The sequence below is a fragment of the Hemibagrus wyckioides genome, linkage group LG23 (assembly GCF_019097595.1).
Source record: "Hemibagrus wyckioides isolate EC202008001 linkage group LG23, SWU_Hwy_1.0, whole genome shotgun sequence".
Classification (NCBI taxonomy): domain Eukaryota; kingdom Metazoa; phylum Chordata; class Actinopteri; order Siluriformes; family Bagridae; genus Hemibagrus; species Hemibagrus wyckioides.
In genome coordinates this window covers 6,041,661-6,063,143 of record NC_080732.1, presented here as the reverse complement: position 1 = coordinate 6,063,143, position 21,483 = coordinate 6,041,661, and the positions used below count along the sequence as shown (strand labels likewise).

General features: G+C 40.4%; 2 protein-coding genes across 2 annotated transcripts in view; both read right to left on the bottom strand.

The window, feature by feature from the left end:
* ncoa2 (nuclear receptor coactivator 2) overlaps positions 1-3,037 on the bottom strand; it is a 70,430-nt gene extending 67,393 nt beyond the window's left edge. The window contains exon 1 of the mRNA XM_058375837.1: positions 2,685-3,037. The gene's annotated coding sequence lies outside the window, so the exon portion shown is untranslated. The remainder of the gene's footprint in view (positions 1-2,684) is intronic.
* A 6,348-nt stretch (positions 3,038-9,385) lies between these two features.
* tram1 (translocation associated membrane protein 1) lies at positions 9,386-16,753 on the bottom strand. Its single transcript, XM_058376998.1, has 11 exons — positions 16,506-16,753; positions 14,724-14,787; positions 13,299-13,420; positions 13,090-13,206; positions 12,949-13,007; positions 11,762-11,846; positions 11,552-11,622; positions 11,318-11,422; positions 10,827-10,970; positions 10,495-10,640; positions 9,386-10,232 (listed from the first exon to the last, which is right to left on the bottom strand). Exons 1-11 carry the CDS (start codon positions 16,626-16,628, stop codon positions 10,159-10,161), a joined length of 1,110 nt encoding a protein of 369 aa, XP_058232981.1. The 5' UTR covers positions 16,629-16,753; the 3' UTR covers positions 9,386-10,158.
* Positions 16,754-21,483: the final 4,730 nt, after the last annotated feature.

Here is a 21,483-nt window from a genome sequence, read left to right as displayed (position 1 = left end):
TCCAGTCAAACAAAAACCACTGAACGTTTCGATGGGGAAAAACACAGTCTTCTTAAAATGCCTCTAGTGTTTAAAAAAAAACTACTCAGGGTCAATCTAACAGCTATTTGTTACTACTTATATCTACTAACGTAGCGCATGTGTTATAACCAGTTTTTTTGTAAGACACACGGAAAGGACGTGCTGTTATTGTAAAATCGTCGGCAACAGGGTGGCGTGGTGCGGCTGTTACCACACCGAAGTTCACTACTTTCCTATTACAGCACATCCCGAATAGTTTTATGTGTCTTATACCACAGGAATTTCCCAATTACGATCTGTATTTAGTACAGAATGACACGTCATACTTTTTTTTTTTTTTTTAGGAGTTAATAAAAAAGATGTTAATAAAGCTTTAGAAGTTAATAAAATATGTTGGCACAGACACATCTGACTGAAAACTGAGACGATAAATATACCGAATAAACAACTTCACACGGCTTTTAATACCTGGTTATGTACAGTGTTTGCCATGTAAGCTGTTACTATAGAAATAATAATAAAAAACATATTAAGAAAGGGTATCGATATAATCCTGTGATTGATCTTATGACCACATTAACAGAAGGTATGAGACCTTCGGACCAATCAGATTCAAGAATTTCACTGCGGCATGGTCTAAACCACATTACTACACACAGTAGGTTCAACAAATCTGAACATTTGATCAGCAAAAATCAGCGAGGGCTTTAAATGCGAGGATAAACGCATGATTAGTGTCTATTATAATGCAATCATAATGACACGCCCTCTTCTAAAATGCTGAATCAAGGGAATGTCCAAGTTAAACACCGAAGCTGCAGGCCAGCTGTTACGCACACATGAAGGCTAGTTCTTTCGCTAGGTGAGACCCATGTAAAATCAACAGCACACAAAATGCTGCAGCAGCAACGCAGACCCACAGAAATACACATCATGCCATGACGTCCACACTGTGCAGTGATTTATAGTCATACTGGAAGTCGAGAATAGATATACAGCTCGTGAAAGTACAACAAAATCAACTAAATATAGAACATTAACTAAAAAAAATAACAATAAAGAGACTTTACTTCCTCTATTTAATAAACCACAATCAAACTCTTATTACAAATCCACTTAAGCTTTTTTTTTCTTTTTTTTTAATGGCCGGTGTGTCTGGGAGTCATCACACCGATCAGGAATGCTGACCACAATGTTGTATATCGATATTGTGCTATGTTTTAAAACATTTAGACCGTATTTAACACCTGACCTTTTCGTTATAGAGTTATTTAGGCCACAAGGATTTACCTAAGGTTTTCAAGAGCAACAAAAAAAAGGGGGATGGCAGAAGCTTTCAGGATTATTGAGAATAAGGGGGAACGTGGCTCGAGAAGGCTTCAGGAGTTAGACCAATGGCTCCGAAAGAGAGAACAAGGGCCACAGAATTTCAGAAGCCAGACCAAGGGGCATAAAGACCAAGGAAAACCAAGCATCATTAGAAACATCACATTGCACAAGGATTCAGGAGCAAGACCAAGGGTGAGACTAAGGACCCCAGGACGTCAAGAAGAAAATGAAGGGCCACAAATCTTCAAAAATGAAGACCAAAGACCACAGGTCCTCAGGAGCAAGTGCAAGCTTCAGAAGCGAGAAGTGGCATGAGGATTCAGAAGCGAGACCAAGGGTCACTAAGCTTTAGATCAAAACCACAGAGCATCAGGATTAATACCAAGGACTACGCAGCTGCAGGGGGGGCACAAGGCTATTAGAAATGAGTCCAAGGACTATGAAACTTCAGGAGCATGACCAGGGATAACAAATCCTCAGGAAGAAAAAAAAAAGGCCCAAAACGAAATCAAGAACTATGAAGCTTTAGGAACAAGATCAATGATCGCGAGGCTTTAGGAGGGAGGCAAAGGTTACAAGACTAGAGAAGGGAGGTTGTAACTTTAGAAGGGTGTCTGTGTTTCTTTAAGTGATTAGGAGTAAAGTGGCATTACGTCCACCAACAGTTGAGATGACACCGAGCTTGTAGCATCTACAACTAAACCGCAGGGCTAATTGCAAGCCAGTGTGCAAAGCAAACAGCTGTCTCATCAATCCCTCACCGTGGAGGTAAAAGCAGACACGGGCTCACGAGCCATCCTGTCCAAGTTCCTGCTCTTTAAACACACCGCCATGGAGCGCGTGCAGCGTTTCCGTTCACTCGACAACGACGAGACAGTTCGAACCGCCTCCGAGACGAGGAGCGGGTTCCACGAACCGAGCTAGAACTCGTCCGTGCAGCTCACGGGATACAGCTAGAACCCGGAGTTGAAGTTACAGTGTAACACACACACACACACACACACAACAAGCTGCGTGCATCGAGCAACGACAACTACAACAACAAACAACAACAACCCAAAACCGGCTTAAAAAGCTCAAGCGACTGCAAGAACTCCGGAACTCACTCTCACACACACACACACACACACAGACCCACACGCGCTCTTGTGCTCGCGCTCTCTCTCTCTCTCTCACACACACACACACACACACGGCGCCGCTGCTGCTTTAGCACGCTAACTGAGAACCACCACCACCACCACTACCACCAGACTGAACCGGGGCTCGAGGTCTTTCTGTGGAGAAAATGGCAAAGCAAAGCGGCTATGAAATGACACGCGCCGTGACATTACCTAAGATGCTCGAGTTGCAGTAGTTAGTTTCCGCTTAAATCCTGCGCGTGAGCTCTGGCTCTGACCTTGGACTCGGGGGAAGAGCACGAGAGCTGAGCGGCGCCGCCATGTTCCTACTGCTGTTGCTCCTCTCTCTCCCTCTCTCTCTCTCTCTCTCTCTCTCTGACTGTGTGTGTGTGTGTCCTCCCCCCACTCAGTGTGTATCGTCCCCGTTTGAGCTGCAGCTCGGTCACTGTACACCCAGCAACAGCCGCCTATGTTCAATTCACCAAGTCGTGAACATTTTTTCTTGCGTGTGCATTCAGTAGCTCGCGCTGAAGATTAGTAACAACGATGGTAAAAGTACGAGTGGCGTGTCTGTGCACATGCACACTCGCGCAAGTAAAGGTACAGTAGGCTTATGGCGAGTCACGTGTCAATTTCAAGCACACTAACTAATCACACACACGTACAGCTCGTGCAGAAGGAAAAGTGGGGTTCGAGTCCTATTTACAATACTACATGCAAGACATTATTGATCATTATTGCATTCTCATGAAGTATTAGAATTAACATAAAAAAAATACACATGATAATTCTATAAAGGTATAAATCAAAAATCAAGACCACTACAGTAGTCCATAATCTGGGACGTGATTTTATTTAGAGACAAAAAAAAAAAATGCCTAGCCTGGGCATCCTCTTCCTGAGTGGAAGTCAATATTATCAGCAAACACCTACAAAGATGTGTTAACATTAAAGAATTCCTTTATTCATTTTCAGTAAGTGCTTCATCCTGATCCCGATCCTGAGAACATCTTTAATTCATGGTGGATATAATGCACATAAACACAGCTACAGGTAATATAACAGAGCCGTAACTATACCTAAAGGCTGTTTTGGGGGCAGGTGGAAGGAAACTGGAGAACGTACAAGGAAATGTGGAAAACATGGCACACACAGCAACCTGAGCTCAGGATTAAACTGGAGCCATGAGGTGGCAAGGATACATTTTTTGTCTAATAATTCAGATAGCTTATGGTATAAAAGAAATTGTCTGATGACCTGTGGTCAGAAGGTAACCGGTGGAAAGCTGTGCTGAAAGATGCACGTCTATGAATGCTGGTCAAGCTGGTGACCAGAAGGCTTTATACATATTAAAAGTGGACAACCTTTCTGTTGATCAGTGCACTGGTGCATCTGTAATGCACTACTAATTAACGGCTAATTAATAAGCCTGATCTAGGCTGGCTAAATGTCAGCAGATGAACCACTGAAATGGTCGAGAAATACTGATCTAGTACAACATAGCATGAAAATGTTGTCATAAAGCATATTTTTTGCTGTTCTGTCCAGAAAATAACAGTTTTAAATAGTGCCCATGAAAAGCTGCTTTTCATGTGGATACATCCCACGGTCCCTAAGATCGCACAAATTAAGACCAAGCCAAAATGATTGGGAGCATCTGTGGAATCTGCCTGGTTTCAGCTCTTGTGTTTTCTACCATCAGCTCTGCGCATATGTATGTCAGCTCCCATTTATGTTATTTTCAACCAAATCAGACGAACCATCTCATCTTTGGTACTTACTCGCTTTGTTTCAGGGCTCTCTGACTAGCTGGACTAACAGGTTCAATAAGGTTGCCATTAAAGTAGTCATCTTTAATGCTAGTTTACATGACATTTGCATGTAATGACATATTTAAGGGTTGTTATTACCTGCAACAGACAAGATGTTGGCGTAGGAAAAAAAAATACATTACAAAATATATATGTGTGTCCTGTAGAATGCGTTGTTAGCGATAAAAGTGTACTCCATTTGGAAATAGGTTTCTCTGTGTAGCTTTACTAGTCATTGCTCGATTAAGAGTGTATACGGCTATGTTCTTTGTGTGTTTGTGATTAGTTGTAACACTTTCTGTTTCTATTCTGCTTGTGGAAACTTCAAGCACTTGTATCACTTTCAGCTTCTTCAACAGCACTATCCAAGGATCCACAAATGTACGCAATTTACTCACGTTGTATTCGATCGGTTAAGACATGGCCAATGTCTATATGGAGCTATGTTGTCAATACAGAAAACAAGTAAACTTTTCCAGATATATCTGCCAGAAAACACACCCAATTCTTCAGTAATAACACACAGATTTGCTGATGTGGTTCACAAGAAACATGCATGCATGCACTATTTCTCTAGAAATTTTGTGTACTATGGTAGATAGATAGATAGATAGATAGATAGATAGATAGATAGATAGATAGATAGATAGATAGATAGATAGATAGATAGATAGATAGATAGATAGATAGATTATTATTATTATTATATTAAATGAACTTTGTTGTTGTTTGCTGATCCGAAATCATCTTGTGCCCAAACCTAAACCTAACAGGTCTAGGAAAGGTCACGATTATCACAATCATAGTATAGGCGTAATGCTAACAATTCTAATTAGATGTAATTGTGTACACTCTTGTGAATAAAAGAGCCTGAATGAGCAAGAAAGAAGTCGTTAGTGACTGTGGTAGGGGCGTAGACGACTAGTTTAATAACTCTGGTATCTACCAAGTGTAATGGTGTATTTCTGTCTTCCATCTGTATTTGGTTTTCCTTTGCTAATTTCCTTTACATCTGTTCTGATTTGAAGAATTTCCAGTAACATAGCATGCCTTCTTAACCTGAAGATACATGTATGTGGTTTTCTAAGTCTTTGACAAATGAGATTTATCGGCGGACCAAAATTCAAGGCTACTTCTGTAGAAGTCTAACCTGCTAAGCAAGAAAGTGGCTTAGCTTTAAGCTTAGCTCTATGGTGTTTAATGTAGCACCAGGGTCCTGGGGAAACATGGTTTCATTTCACTATGCACTGCATCAGCTATATGTGGTTGAATTGACAATAAAAGCTTCTCGACTTGACTTCAGGTGGCGCGAATGATGTTTTTAGCTCTGCAACAACATTTTGTCCATTTGTATAGGTTAAAGGAAGGACGTATAGTGTCAGAAAGCACATTAGCAAGACTGTTTGAGGTTCAAATGCTAAGCTGGATCTACAAGCCTTCTGTACTTGGTAGCTACATTCGCCTGATGAATTTCTGACTCTAAACCGGTCTTGGCTGATCAACTAGCGTTTAATGTGCTAACTCCTTGTACAATGGCATATCCTTGTGTTTGGGGAAAATGCAATGGTTCTGTTGTTTAGAAATAATAACGAGGCACTTCCTGTAGCTTGGCTTTCATCATCCCTCTAGTTAAGACCACTTATAGTTAAGGGATGAGATCATGAGCGTGAAATTTTGCAGGTCAAAAGATATACAATACGTTTTTTCCCTCATGTCAGTTTGTTTACTTCAAATTTCTGTCATTTTACATAAGGGATTTTTTTTTTTTATACGCGTTTCTGTTGACCTCTTTGTTTGGGTGGCCTCTTCTACTGCCATGGCATTTCTTTTCCCACCAAAGTGTCAAGTCTCAATAGTCAAACACAGAGATGACAGTTGCGCCAAACCCTGTAGAAGAGGAACTGCAACTGAAAACCTGTCTAATAAGCTCTGTTGCCTACTTACTTTTACAAAACAATGAACTTCGAACCAAATATGCACAAGCTGTGTGGAGCCTTGCCTGTCTGGACACCCACTTTGTGTCAATGTCTAGTTTTCATAGCCAAAACAAAGGCGATATGAGTAATGCGATGCTTTCACACACCATCGAAACCTTGAACTTGAGACAAAACAAAACTCCAAAAACATCTAAACATTAGCCACAGTAGCCTTTTGGTTTGATTTAGGCAGACATAAATAAATTCAAACCCCACCCTGCAATTAAATGCATCCAAACTATATAGTGAATTGTATGCAATACGTGCACTGAAGTATGTTGCAACCTCCATGATTGTGTTTAGCTGGACTTTGGGGTTACAAACTTGAGCGCTCTTACGACCAGTGTGACAACCTTCATTTTGACCTTCCACATTCTCACTAGTTCCTCTTTCTGACCATTGCTGTTTTCTGCTCCTAAATCTATTATTACTGGCTGCTTGGTTCGCCATTAGTTGTCTTTCTGCTTAAACCTGCAAATCCCACAGGATCTTCTACTCTCTGTGCTTCTTAGTAATTCGACTTGGGCCTGTTCAGGTTTATAATCCTTGTAGATAGACCTGCCTGCATCTCACATGCTGCTAGACTAAACTCCCAGGCTTGGGTTATGTCCCCTTCTATACCCCTTATGTACCCCTTCATAAAACACGCATTAAGTATTATAAAGATCTATAAAAATACAGGACGTATTTTAAACATACATTTAGTGCACATTTTCCACAAAACAGTGTGCAGTTGTAGTGTACAGTGTGCAGACACATGGGAACAGGAAATGGTCAAATGCAACAATCATCCCTTGGAGACTAAAAGCAATTGAAAACAATATATTTCCTCTCAAAGGATGACAAAATTTTGTGCATTTCACAGACGTTATGAGGAAATATTAAACATTTTAAAAGGTTCTTATAGTTTGAGGAAAGGCAAATAGTTCCAAAAATGATTTTTTGTGGAAATCTAAAAACATTGTGTGTTGTGTTTATTTCCTATATATATATATATATATATATATATATATATATATATATATATATATATATATATATATATATATATATGCAATAGCGGCTAGCATCTTAGCCTCACAGCTACAGGGTCTCAGTTTCAGTCCTGAGCTCTGTATAGCGTTCCTCAGCATTTCCTCCTAGTGTACACATGGGTTTCCTCCCAAAAAATGCTATTAGGGCTATTCTAAATCACCCCTCGGTGTGAATGAGTGTGTGAATCTGTGTGTGCATGGTGCCCTGTGATGGACTTTTCCATTCAGACTAATGTCCAGTGCTCCTTTGATAAGGCTCTGGATTTTCTGTGAAGATAAAACACCTACTGAATGAAAGATTATTGCGTAATATGAGGTCTAAAATGCTGTTTTCCTCATAGGAACCTGCCAAATGTCCCTACTAGGTAAACACTTTAGCTGGACAACCGATAAAGGACATTTTGTCATACTGTTACTAGGGAACATCTTTGCATTACAGCGAAATTAAAAAATCCAGCATGTAGGTCACATTGCAGGTCCATGTTCGGAGTCTGTCAGGGGAAACTGACCACGTTAGGACTACTAGTTGATGTTATTTGGACGACAAATTGTTCTCAGCGTTATAAATAAGTGTCTATAGTATTTACACACAAAAGCTCGATTTGTGTGGAAAATAACATAAAAAATAAGGTCATGGCGCCACCTTGTGCTGACAGAAATGAAATTTCCCTTTTACTTAGTTACAGTGAATAAATCCTGTCAGGATTTCACCAGCATCTCTACCTTTGTGTTACAGTACATAAGTTTCCGCTTTAAATATCTATACTTTACTCAAGGGAGTTTATTTCACCTGACATTTCTTTTTTATTTTAATGTTACTACATTTACGCTGTAATTATATAGAGAAAAATAGGCTAGCAGGGCTTGCTAAGATAGAATTATTGTGTATCAACAAAAGCTTCTTCTTTTTGACCTCCACATCATGTTATTTTCTGTAAACAAGTTCTTTAACTTCATTCAAGTATTTTTAGACTTTTAAAAATACTTTAACTAAGGGCAACAGCACTGTGAATGGCCATACATTAATAAATGACACAAAATGATATGAAGAAAATTCGAGGCTGGAGCTGATTTCTCCCTAGCCCAGACTGTAGATCTGAGTTAATGCATCTTATCCCTGAGAAAGTAAAGTGTTCCAGCTTTTGCTTGGTATTTGGAGTAAACAGTTTAAAATGTAGAAATTCATTTGCTTGTGTGAATAATAGTTTGCACCACAATCTCTCTATTATTATCCCCTTCCTCTAAGAGAACTCAATCGCTCACTTCGTTACTGAACATATACACGATACAGCCAAAAGTATGCGTACCCCTGACCGTCACACCCGTATGTCATCCTTCTCCAAAGTGTTGCCACAAAGTTTGAAGTTAGAATTGTCGCATTAAGAATTCCTCTTTACTAGAACTAAAGGGCCCAAACAACACAAAGTCTGTACCCGTGATAGCCTCAGATTCCTCTCTCGGCTGATAGGAGTTGAATCAGATGCGATTTCCTGCTGTTATAGCCTATCCACCTCAAAGCTAGATGTGTTGTATGTTCCGAGACATCATTCTGGATAAACTCTATGCGTGAGAATCCCAGGAGATCATCAATTTCTAACCATGTCAAGCCATTTCCTCCCATTCATTCACGTCTATTGCAATAAATACGTAAAAGCAGCCGTCACTTCAATAAACACAGGACAGTGTTACCGGTTTCAATTTGTAATTTTATTCTTTGTTTTGTAGAACAAAATAAATTCTTCAGATGGTGGAAATGCAAACTACAAACCACCAGAGTGTATTATCACACAGTTGGCACAAAAGAAAAGGGTTTTTTTTTTTTTTCCTTTCTTACTAAACCCATACAATGTTCCTCTGTTCATCTATGAAAGCACTGCAGTGCAAATAAGGACTGAAGGCATCAAATTAGACATACTTTCTGGAAGGTTACACACGGTACTGCTAGCGTCATGATCATGGCAAATTACTATCATAAAGGCAAATTAAGCAATGGACTGACAAAACACACATGGACATATACACACAAACACGCACACAGAGCTGGCCTTGAAATCTTGACAGACTACCAGCACCTTTTAACACAGTATGTACTGTTTACTAATTTATCATTTTTGTTTAAATTGTCCATACAATTTTGGTATAGTGAGGCACTTGAAGTGTTTATTGGCATTTTGCACTGGCACTGATGAATCCTGGGAAATGCAGAATGCAGCTTAAAGCGTGCAGCATTTGGACCCTTTCAGTCCAGGGTTGGGGGGGTGGGGTTGGGGTTGGGGGGGTATGTGGGAAAAGTGACGCATGATGAATAGACAGCTTTGTGCAATACAGTATTCAGCACCCAGCTTTAAAAAAGGGCACTGATTTTGTAAAGTAAGCCCCCTACTGTGCACAAAAGCCTATAGGGCAGTTCCTGAGCCTGTGCACTGCACATTTCCCAGCTATCCTTATAGCATGCTGATTTCCCGACGAGCAGGCATGTGTCTTCAATGGCTTGTATAATACAACAATCAATATATTACAGTTGTGAAAAATAGGCAGCATTACTGAGAAAATATACAATAAAAGTCTTCGAAGGTCCTTTGTTTTGAAGCTCTGTTGCAGAGAAGGCAAGTCCTCTCACAGAGGAAATGTTCATGTATCACGATATGAAAATACTGGCACATGCTTACTAGTGAGTGTAATCAGGTGTGTGAGAGCTGGGAAATGCAAATTATGTGCAGTGCAATGAAATAAAAAAAAAAAAAAAAAAAAAAAAAAGGAAAAGGAAAAGCAGGACTGAAGCACAGAGCTGGGAATGATCAAGCAGGAGAGAGCGAGAGAGAGAGAGTGTGAGTGGAAGGATGGAGGAATGAACAGCGGGATCTGTTTAGGATGATTTGTCCTTCCTGGCTCTGGGAGAATCCGCTCCGTTGGCACTCAGTGATCCGTTCACGCCGTTGGCTAAAAGACATCAGAACACAAGTTAATAATCTGTATAGTCAGCGATAGAAGTCTCACGCATCTGCTTCAGCTAGTGATGTTAATGCGAGTTTGGTGTTTGAAGAAGAAATAATCAATTGAAAAGAAAAGAAAAAAGTGAAGAAAGGAATAAATGAATCTAATGTCTGTTAGATGAAATAATAAAATGAAGAATTCAGACAGACAGACAGACAGACAGACAGATAGATACTATATTCATCCCAAAGGGAAATTCAGCACTAACCTTTCCTAGACTTGCCCTTCGAGGAGGAAGATTTCTTCTTTAAGGTCTGAGTCTGAGCGTGTTCTCTCCACCTCCGCAGCTGGAAGTTGATGAATTTCCACATCATGAAGGCTTGAGTGAGGCAGATGGCAGCCAGGACAGTCACTCTGGTCCATCAAGTGCGGCACAAAACACAAAAAAAAAGAAGAAAAGAAAATTACGCAACTGGACAATGCAAATGTTATTGTTTATGAAGCCAAATAATAAAAAAAGACACCCCTATTGTTAGATACTGATGCTATTCTTCCTTTCCTGTGTGAACTTGTTCATTTAAGAAATGCTTCCTGCTTCACCTGACAAACAGCACGTTGTAGTTTCCCTCTGCAAGGTTGAGACCCTGGCGTTCGGATCCAGCCAAACCGAAGCCCACAGTGAGGACAGAGAGAGACAGAGTCAACAAGCGGGCCAGGACGAACAGGACAGCCCACACTGAGAACCTACACACACACACAATTAAAATCTTACATTACATTCTGTTTTAGATCGATGTTTAGGTCACCTTCTCAATTTCGATAATGAACAAATAATATTATTGATGATGTTTATATCGTGTTAAGCTGAAAAGAATGATTGAAATGGTCTGATTGAAAAATGCAATGCAGAGAAGTGATGTCAGTGCTGGTCTCTTATTTTGTGTTCATGTTCATAACGTGGTTGTAAAGAAATTAGTGAATAATGAGACAAATTTTCAAATGGGAAATAAGAAAATCTTGATATTGGAGGGAACATTTCGATCTTTCTTCAGTTAAGGAGATAGATGATCATGGATCCGTGGGCAACTCACCCCGTCTGTCTCTCTTCATTACTGAAGTAAACGATACGAGACACGTGGAAGAGCAACTCGACGAAATAATGTAGCACGAGCAGCACCACACCCAGACGGTTCAGACTGCAAACACACAATTAAAATAACTGAAACATGACCTAAATGTGCTGCACTGACTGATGCTCTTAAACAAACATCGGATTTAACACAAGTCACAAAAGTACACAAGGAGTACAAGATTTGTGTGCGTACTTGAGGATGTAAGCGCCTGCGATATGGACCAGATACAGATTGATGTAGACCAGCTGACGGGGAATGTCCTCCTGAAAATTTTTTTTAAAAGATGAAGAAAACAGATTTTACATGTCACGCCCTAGAGGCAACCTTTTGTGTCCCGTCACAATGACAGGAAATTACCAGGAAAAAAACAACAAAAAACAACAACATTCTTTCTACACTCACTTTCTTGATCTTCTGGAAGTAGAGTTCAGGAAGAGAGTGGAACCAGTAACCCAGCTGACAGATGTAGTAAAACTTCATCTGGAACCTGGAGAGGAGAGAGAGAGAGAAAGAGAGAGAGACCCTAGTTATGGTTATATGCCATATTATGATACTGAGATCATGCCACAGGAGATATTTTGATCAGGATGAAGTAACCTAAACAGGATGTCATAAAGGAGCATTATAGAAATCTATTAATTCAGGATGTGTATTTCATATTTATACATTTATCTCTAATCATATAGCCAGAGGTGACAGAATAAATTGTGACTTGTGAAGGACAGCTGAATTCTAAAAGAAATCCTTCATTTGAGGAAATGTGTCCTTTACAGTCTGATGCACTGCAGGTTTTAGATGCTTCCCAATGAGAAAAGCAGATATTTAAACTATATTGTAATTATAATAGAGTCAAGGGATGAAAAAACCTCTGAATCTTGCATTTACATTTCTGGCATTTGGCATTTGAAGCCTTCATCCAGAGCGACTTAACAATTCATCTCATTTGCATCGATCAGTAGTCCAACACCTTGACCACTAAGCTACCACATCCCCTGCAAAGTAGTTGCATTTGCAAAGTAGATGCTCTCAGAAATGCTATGTTTGTCATAGCAGGGAAAAATTCCAGTCCATATATATATATTTAGTCTACATGCATGTGTCTAATTTATTTGTCCATTCAAATAATATTAAAAGTAGCCAGTTTCTGATAATCAGCTGCTATTCACGTTGACCCCTAATCACCGCTTTATATTTTAAACTAGCCAAAAAAATTATGTTTCAGTCACAAAGATGTTTATTTGAATTCTACTGAATGGTTGCTTGAAACTTGCCACTAAATTCAAAGCTGTTATGTCCAGCGACTGATCTAGCTCTGGTCCAGATCACTGATGGGAGTAGCCTCTTCCAGTATGACCCCACCCCCATCCCCAGGGCACAGAGGATTCACTAAGGGTTTATGAGGATGAAAATGAAGTAAAATAGTACGCCACAGCCATCATAGGCAAACGAAACAGATCTAAGTGCTTTGGTGGTTCAGGTTTTAATTTGTCTCTTATACATGTTTGTCTCTGTATAGAAGAAGCCATTGCATGGCACACACGGGTCCAGGCTTCAAGGCTATCTATAAGAGGGTAGAGAATGTGACTTACGGCATCAGGGTGTGCGGGTAGCCTTCCCACAGACTGACGGGGTTCGACAGGATGTTTTCCTTCACACACAGAACAAAGAAACTATGAACATTCACGACTCAAACCTACTGTAATAACTGTAAAGCTGTAAAGCAGTCATACAGAGATCAGAATGCTGGCTCCCCACAAGCAGGAGAAGAGATAGAAAGCACTGAGCTGGCCCGACTCATTGAACTTGCTGTGCTTGGTTTTGGAGAAGTGCATCTTCCTGTTGATTTTCTGTGTAGAGAAGAAACCGAGAGATCCAGTGATCCATGCATAGCTATAATACAATAATAACAAAAGAAAAAAAATCATGTAAAGATTCTTACATCCAAGATGTACTCCTGGATTATAGCGTGCATGATGATGGCCACCAGCATGTAGAAGAAGACGGTGGCCACGTCCTTCAGGCCATGGTGGAAATAATTCACCGGCGTCTCCTCGGTACCTTCTGACAACCAGACACACGCACAGACAATGATGTTGAGGCACACTGAATAACTAGGAGTAGAACAGTCAGAAATCAGGTAAACAGCTGGGATATGAGCCAAGAGAAGAGCCTTCAATAGACAGCTGTGAATGTAACCGACATAGCAAAGTAATACAAGTGATAATATTATAGTATAATACCTATATGGTGGTCACATAGTATTTAGAAGAAGAGGACCAAGGAGCCTAGCGGTAATAAAAAATCATTTAAAAAAATACTGTGTTCAGCCTCCACAAGCTTGCTAAGAAAATCTCTGCTTCTGGTGTCATCTTGCATTCAAATCATTCTTTTTATTTTTGCACCAGGAAATACATGCATGCCAATTGATTACTGACACTTCGAAAAAGCCACTTCCTCAGTGTTCCATTATGCAGGCAGTATTTATAGATAACGTCTAAGCCGTTTAGAAAGTGCCGTCTTCGAAGCTTCCTTATTTTGACTACATTTAAAAACCTGAATGAGGCACAAGCAAATATTTGCTTGAAACAATCCCATAAAAATCTCGAACTGCAATCGAGTACCCAGGTATGAAAATCTAACCCAGGCTACGAGAGGTCATGTTAGTTCTTACATTAACCTCGACGGTTTAACGACCTTGACGTGCCGTCAGAAACTCCGCTCTGTCCAGGCCTTATCTCAATGACCGCCACAAACATTATCAGATCTGGATTGAGCAAGATGGCCACGGAAAGTTTTTCAACATGGAACGTGGTGGAGAAAAAAAACAAAACAAAAACGGTTTACTTGTGAGTAATGAAAGAGTCTCAAACGATTCAGGGGCTGTAAGGGTGTTATTTCGTTCACTGATTATTGGCACATGCTAGTACACACACTTAGAGAATAAACAGTATGTTGATCACTAAGCAGCATTTTTTCGCAGTGAGATAAATCCGAATCCAATCTGAAACCCAGTTCCAGGAACGTTTGAAACATGGCAGACAAAACTAACAGTCTAACTAAAAAAAAATAATAATGCCGTTTAGTCATTTTTATGTGATAATTAATAACTGAAAAACCATTTCTGCACATTTCAACCATTTTCTCAAAGTGTTTTCACACAAGCTGAGAAACATTCGCATCAGTAGTGTGAGATTTCCCTAGGAGCCTAAACAAATTTGTGATAAATGAAATGGTGTTTTTAATTTCAAATTTAGGACGGGATGTGTATCTACTGTGTCCTATTTTGCAGAAACTGCTCATACTGAACAGAAATCTGGGTCTGTGAAGTCCATCTGCATAAACATTAAACTGTGTACAGACTTACCATTTGCTGTTACTGTGACGTTGTACTGTACCGTTATGAACAGGACCGCAATCTTTGATGGGATCTGCAACAAAACAGAGGACAAAATTTGGTCTTTAAGTAACACAAAATAAAACTTGTAGACAACATAACGCCTAAAATTTCACTGATCAGGCATAACATTATGAGCACTGACCGGTGAAGTGAATAACCCTGATTATCTCCTCATCATGGCACCTGTTAGTGGGTGGGATATATTAGGCAGCATGTGAACATTTTGTCCTCAAAGTTGATGTGTTAGAAGCAGGAAAAATGGACAAGCGTAAGGATTTGAGTGAGACTGACAAAGGGCCAGATTGTGATGGCTAGATGACTGATCAGAGCATCTCCAAAACTGCAGCTCTTGTGGGGTGTTCCCGGTCTGCAGTGGTCAGTATCTATCAAAAGTGGTCCAAGGAAGGAACAGTGGTGAACTGATGACAGGGTCATGGGCGGCCAAAGCTCACTGATGCACATGGGGAGCGAAGGCTGACCCGTGTGATCCGATCCAACAGACGAGCTACTGTTGCTCAAATTGCTGAAGAAGTTAATGCTGGTTCTGATAGAAAGGTGTCAGAATACACAGTGCATGACAGGTCAGGGCTGTTTTAGCAGCAAAAGGGGAACCAACACAATATTAGGCAGGTGGTCATAAAGTTATGCCTGGTCGGGTGTATTCTCTTTAAATAGAAGTCTTGGACTACAGACAGAGGGGGAAAAAAGCAAAACAAAACCAATAACCCCATATTCAGTCCCTTTACTGAGTTATGGTTTCTCTTAAGGGGCGGGGCTCATCTAATCTAGACAGGATTTAATTGGATGAACAGAAGACAAGTAAAGGCTGATTTTAGTTGTTTTCATGGACGTTATGAATTATAAATTATTTTTTCTTGGACATATTCTCATATTGACTTCAATTACACTTGATACAAAAATCAGTAAAACGCCAATAATAATAATAATAATAATAATAATAATAATAATAAAATATTATTGAGTGTATATAGAAACACACACACGTATATATACACAACACAATCATGTCACTAATACCAGCTCCATTATTTTGACCTTTGACACTACTCTGACACTACTCAATACAATAATAATAATAATAATAATAATAATAATAATAATGAAAAACTTCAACTCCCATGATGCACCGCGGTTTTTATTTGCTGACGCTGGTTTGCAGAAGTTAAAACTTTACAATGAAAATAGAAACAAACAAATGGTAGAGCAGAAAACACGGAGGAGTGAGAAATGTCAGAGAGGAATGGGGGGTGGAGGGGGAGGCTGGAAACCGCTCGGCTGTGTGAAAATAACGCTAACGTGGCTGAGGCAGCGCGAGCTCCCGGTGACAGCGCGCGCACAGAATGCCACGTAACCGTCAAACCCACCGCACGCGCTCCGGAATCATCCACGCAGCTGCGACAATGCAGCTCGAGGAAAACGTGTGAACGTCTGGCGCCGAGTCTTTACACTGGACACTGCATGACGCCTTGGGGTCAGATCGTGAGATATATATATATATATATATATGTATACTGAGAAGAAGAGCCGGACAGCGCTATGGACACTGAGATGTATAGAATAAAGCGGAAAAAAAATTTCTCCAACGGTTAGAGGAAGTCGATGTGAAGAAGTCTGAAAGAGCTTCATCTGAGGAAATCAGACCTTCTCAACCCTAAGATCCCAAACCCTGTGGACTCGGAACCGGAGTGTCCGAATAACAGAAGTGTGATTTATTTATTTGATCCTCACCTCGAACATGAGTCCCAGCAGAAAGAGCATTGCCACACACGACACGATATCTGCATGGTTGTTGATGATGAACTCGTGGCTCAGGACCGGATGAGTTTTGTTGTTCTTCTTTTTTAAGCCCATGATGCTGGAGAAACTTTTTTTTTCCTGGTCAAACTTGGCTGCAGAGAGCAGAGCAGAGCCGAACCTCACAGCGGCACCAACAGCACTGAAACCTCCTCACTCTCCAAGCTCCTTCTCTTCTTTTTCCTTCTGATGGAGACTGAGCTTTCTCAATGCTGCCTCCTGATGGCTGGGAGAAAGAAAACTACTCAGAAGGGCTTTTCACACTTTTAACCCTGGGGCGTCTTAAACCCCGGAATCCTGGGTTATCTGTAATCACACTTTACACTGCACCTGGGGTTAACCCTGGGTACTCATTACCACAGTGTACCCCAGGTTAACGTTCTTAAGTTAAGTTGTCTTTGTCACATATACATTACTGCACAGTCTTCACATATCCCATCCTTAGAGGGTTGGGGTCAGAGCGGGTTAGAGGCCTTGCTCAAGGGCCCAACAGTGGCAGCTTGGCGGTGTTGGGACTTGAACCCTAATCTTCTCGTCAATGACCACCCAGACCCTTAACCACTTGAGCTACCACCGCTTATTTGCACATTTGCAGTGTCACTGTCACTGATCGGACGTACAGCAGGAAACCTGTTTATACCACACACGTTTCCTGTTACTGACGTGACATGAGCCTCGCTGTTCAATTTCTTCTGCCAAGCGTCCAGGAGCAACAAGCAAACACCGCTCCGTTTCACACTGAACAAACTTAGCACCGCTAAGCGGGGTTAAAACTGCAAATGAGCTGCTAACCCCGGGTAAAACACCGCTTTTAAATTACAGGTGTGAAACGTGTGTTTCTTTCCCCGTGGTTAAAAGCAGTGTTTAGAACGATGATAAGCCGAGGTTAAGCGGAGTGTGAAAAGCCTAAACGTGGTGTAGAGGGTCTGTTTCATTATTCTGGTCTAGTGATGGCAAGTTCGGATCATTTTACTGACTCGGATCTTTGAATCCCGTTCAGCAAAATATATAACCTATAGGATTCGCAGTCAATACAATAATGAACGAATCACTCTCTGAACCGACTCGTCATTCTCGGGTCTTATTAAATGAACGAATCGTTCACAAACGAAACTTCAACATCCTGGTCAGTGTAAAGGTGAATCCAGTGTTTATCCAGTGATGCCTAGCAAGGTGGAAATATGTCCTGGATGTTTGTTGCAAGAGACCTGTGCATAAAAACTCACCACATCTACTGGAAATTTAGTGTATTCAATTCACATGGCACTTTTAAGAAATAGGAAGAAACCAGAGGAAACCTATACAAACACATGTGAAACTCCAGACAGACTCTAACCCGAGCCAGGAACGATGCTAACCACTGTGCTGCCCTCTTTAAATTTAGACCACTGTAATTAGTAATTCATTATCATTTAAATTTGGTTTTGTTCCACGTTCAAGCCAGGTCGCAATTTTATAGCGAGGCATACTGCAGTTAAAATGAAAACACTGGCAAGCCTTCCTATTCCCCCCACTAAGGACCTCTTAATGCTTCAGCATACAAAGACATTTTGCACAATTTCATGCTCCAAACTTTGTGGGAACAGTTTGGGGATGACCCCTTCTTGTTCCAACATGACTGGCCACCAGTGCACAAAGCAAGGTCCATAAAGACATGGATGAGTGAGTTTGGTGTGGAGGAACTTCACAGAGTCCTGACCTCAACCTGATAGAACACCTTTGGGATGAATTAGAGCGGAGACTGCGAGACAGACCTTCTCGTCCAACATCAGTGCCTGACCTCACAAATGTGCTTCTAGAGGAATGGTCAAAAATTCCCAGAAACACACTCCTAAGCCTTGCTGAAAGCCTTCCCTGAAGAGTCGGGGCTGTTAAAGGGTGCAGCCAACTCCATATTACATTCATGTGCATGTGAAGGCAGATGTCACAAAACTTTTGGCAATATAGTGTATGTTTACATGAACCCTCTTTGGTTACAACTCCCTTATTTTTGCACCTTGTACTGTATAATATATACAGAGTGTATACTAGTCTGCACTATTTTGTGTATCTGTCCTGTAGTGCTTTGTATTGTCTGGCTTTGTGTCTTGCACTGTTTGCTCTAAGTTGCACACGGGGCACTTTATGTGGCTAGGACAACTTAATTTAATCCTTAGCTCTGTGTTGTTTTATGTCCCACCAGGGTCCTGAGGTAATGTTGCTTCATTTATGACAATAAAAGCTTCTTGACTTGACAAGGCAAACTCACCTCCTTCATTAAACTACATACAGTGTGTGTTCTAATGCTGCATTCACGGTGCCTTGTCAGTCTGAATTTGCAAAATGTAAACAAGTTTTTTTTAACTTTTGTTTGACATGCAAAGTGGGGGTACAAAATAATATGGATGCTTCTCTTGTTTGTTTTGTAAGAGCATGTAGAGCCAAGAAAGCCTGACTACCAGTACTGACCAATCTAACTAGACAACTTATATGAGTGATAATTAGAGGTTAGTGTAGTCCGTGTCCTAGCATTAACCAAGTACTGTATCTGTATATTAACTGACCTGAAAGATCTACTTCCATCATTTAAAAGTAGTGTAAAAGTAAACTGTTCACATGTTGATATGATGCCATTCCGTAAAGAAGGAAGGAACTGGTACATGAAGAGACTACTACCAAGCTGATAAGTTGACACTGCAAGTGGTGAGGGCATATTTGGTGGCTTTTACTGGTGGGAAACTACACGTTGGAACCTAACCTTGAATGCAGCATAAGTTCCTCTTCAGGAAAAAAAAAAAAAAAAAAGAGGCGGGGCTAAGCAGATCTGTTTTGTCAGAGCTCATTTCTGGGCCTGAAAAATGTAAATAAAATAAAAAACCAAAAACCTAAGCTTGAAATATTTAAACTAGCAAGATGCTTTGTATGGCAGTATTGTGACTCAGATTTACGGTATCGTTGGAATTGGAGTAACTATTACAGATCTCGAAACAGGATGAAATAATCCATGGCATCAAAAGATTTCTTTTGAACCGAGGACCTAAATGGCACAATAAGAAAATGGACGCTGTGACTACACAGAGGCTTTAGATACAGATTTATAAACTGACTATGAAATAGATAAAAAATAATGCATTCATATATGCTATTGTTGATCTTTCGGCTGCCCCCTACGTGTGTGAGGGGTCACTACGGCAGACCAACTGGTCTGCATAACAACTTGGCACAGGTTTTACGTCGGATGCCCTTCCTGACGCAACCCTCCCATTATTATCCGGGCTTGGGACCGACACTGCATCCAGTGTCTTGGGTTTAGGCACTGGCTGGGAATCAAACCCAGGCCTTCCACAGGGTAGACGAGAATCCTACCACTGAGCCACAATGCAGTCGTATATGATTACTTTCAAAAATAATAATAATAAGTTCAACATAAATGGAAATCTTTAGGAATCTAACGATAACCAAAACACTTCACTTAGACAAACAGACAAACCAGTATTCAAATATTACAGAAATGCCACATCTACAAGCTTTTTGCTTGATTTGTGATCAACCGAACTGGGGTTTCCAGTGTCAGAAGATTAGTTTCTGCTTTCGAAATGCTGAACAGTTCAGAAGTCCTGCTCCAAAGCTGGATTTTAACCCCAATGTGCAAATCACATTGCTTTTTTTAAAAGTGCACAATAAACTTCATGCTCAGTTGAATCAGTCATAGAGCGATCATTCTCAGCATAAACCAGCTGGACAGCATGAACTCGTAGCTAAAGCAAAAAAAACAAACAAAAAACAAACACGTACAAATAAACACAACACCATGAGTGGAATGCAAACAATATTCGGTATGTTACATAACCCGGTAGCTTCGTGTTTCAAACTTGGAGTAAGAGCAGACATGACAGTTTGTTATGTTGAGCTCTAACACATTACATATGTCCTTCAAGTAATAACAGGTTATTACATCCATGTTATACAGATAATGATATTTACAATATGTTTGAATAAATGTACTGTACATTAAGATTACAGGGTGAAGAGGTGAAGAAGGTACAGGAGTTTAAGTACTTGGGGTCAACAGTCCAGGGTAATGGAGAGTGTGGGAAAGAGGTAAAGAAGTGAGTGCAGGCAGGTTGGAATGGGTGGAGAAAGGTGTCGGGAGTTCTGTGTGATAGAAAAATATCGGCGAGAATCAAGGGGAAGGTGTACGAGACAGTGGTGAGACCGTTTGGACGTTGGGGGACAAAGTTAGGGAGGCCAGATTAAGATGGTTTTGACACGTTCAGAGGAGGGAGAGTGAGTATATGGTAGGAGAATGTTGGACATGGAGCTGCCAGGCAGGAGGCAAAGAGGAAGGCCAAAGAGGAGGTGTAGGGATAGAATAAATGCGGATATGAAGCTAGTGGGTGTAAGTGTTGAGGATGTAGAAGATAGGGATAGGTGAAGAGAGATGATTTGCTGTGGCGCCCCCTGAACCCCTGAAAGAAGAAGAAGAAGAATATACAGTACATGCATGTACATGAGATAAGCGGTTCAATACATCTTTATTTTCATGTAATTTTTTTTACAGTAATTGTATTTATTGTAGTACTTTAATCTTTTTAATTCTAGGTATTGGAGTATATAGCTATATTCGATCATATACATATACTATATACTGTAGTCATAGCCCAGTTATACACAAGAAACTATAAAACTATAAGGGGAAAAAATTAAGTCGACAAAAATTTGACAAATATGCACACATCATTTCAATGATTTTATTCATTGTTTGTATGATATTTATTTGTATAGCTCTTTTAACAATGGACATTGTTTCAAAGCAGCTTTACAGAAGTATAGAAACATAGAAAAATATAAAGTTTAAAGTTACTATTTATCCCTAACATTCATCCCTAATGAGCAAGCTTGAGGTGACGGTGGCGAGGAAAAACTCCCTGAG

Excerpts from the sequence above, each read along its gene's own strand:
- tram1 (XM_058376998.1), bottom strand. The coding sequence starts at position 16,628 with ATGGGCTTAAAAAAGAAGAACAACAAAACTCATCCGGTCCTGAGCCAC. Across the intron at positions 14,788-16,505 it reads TGCTGGGACTCATGTTCGAG|ATCCCATCAAAGATTGCGGT; the intron begins GTGAGGATCAAA and ends GTTTTGTTGCAG. Across the intron at positions 11,847-12,948 it reads TACCCGCACACCCTGATGCC|GTTCCAGATGAAGTTTTACT; the intron begins GTAAGTCACATT and ends TCTCCTCTCCAG.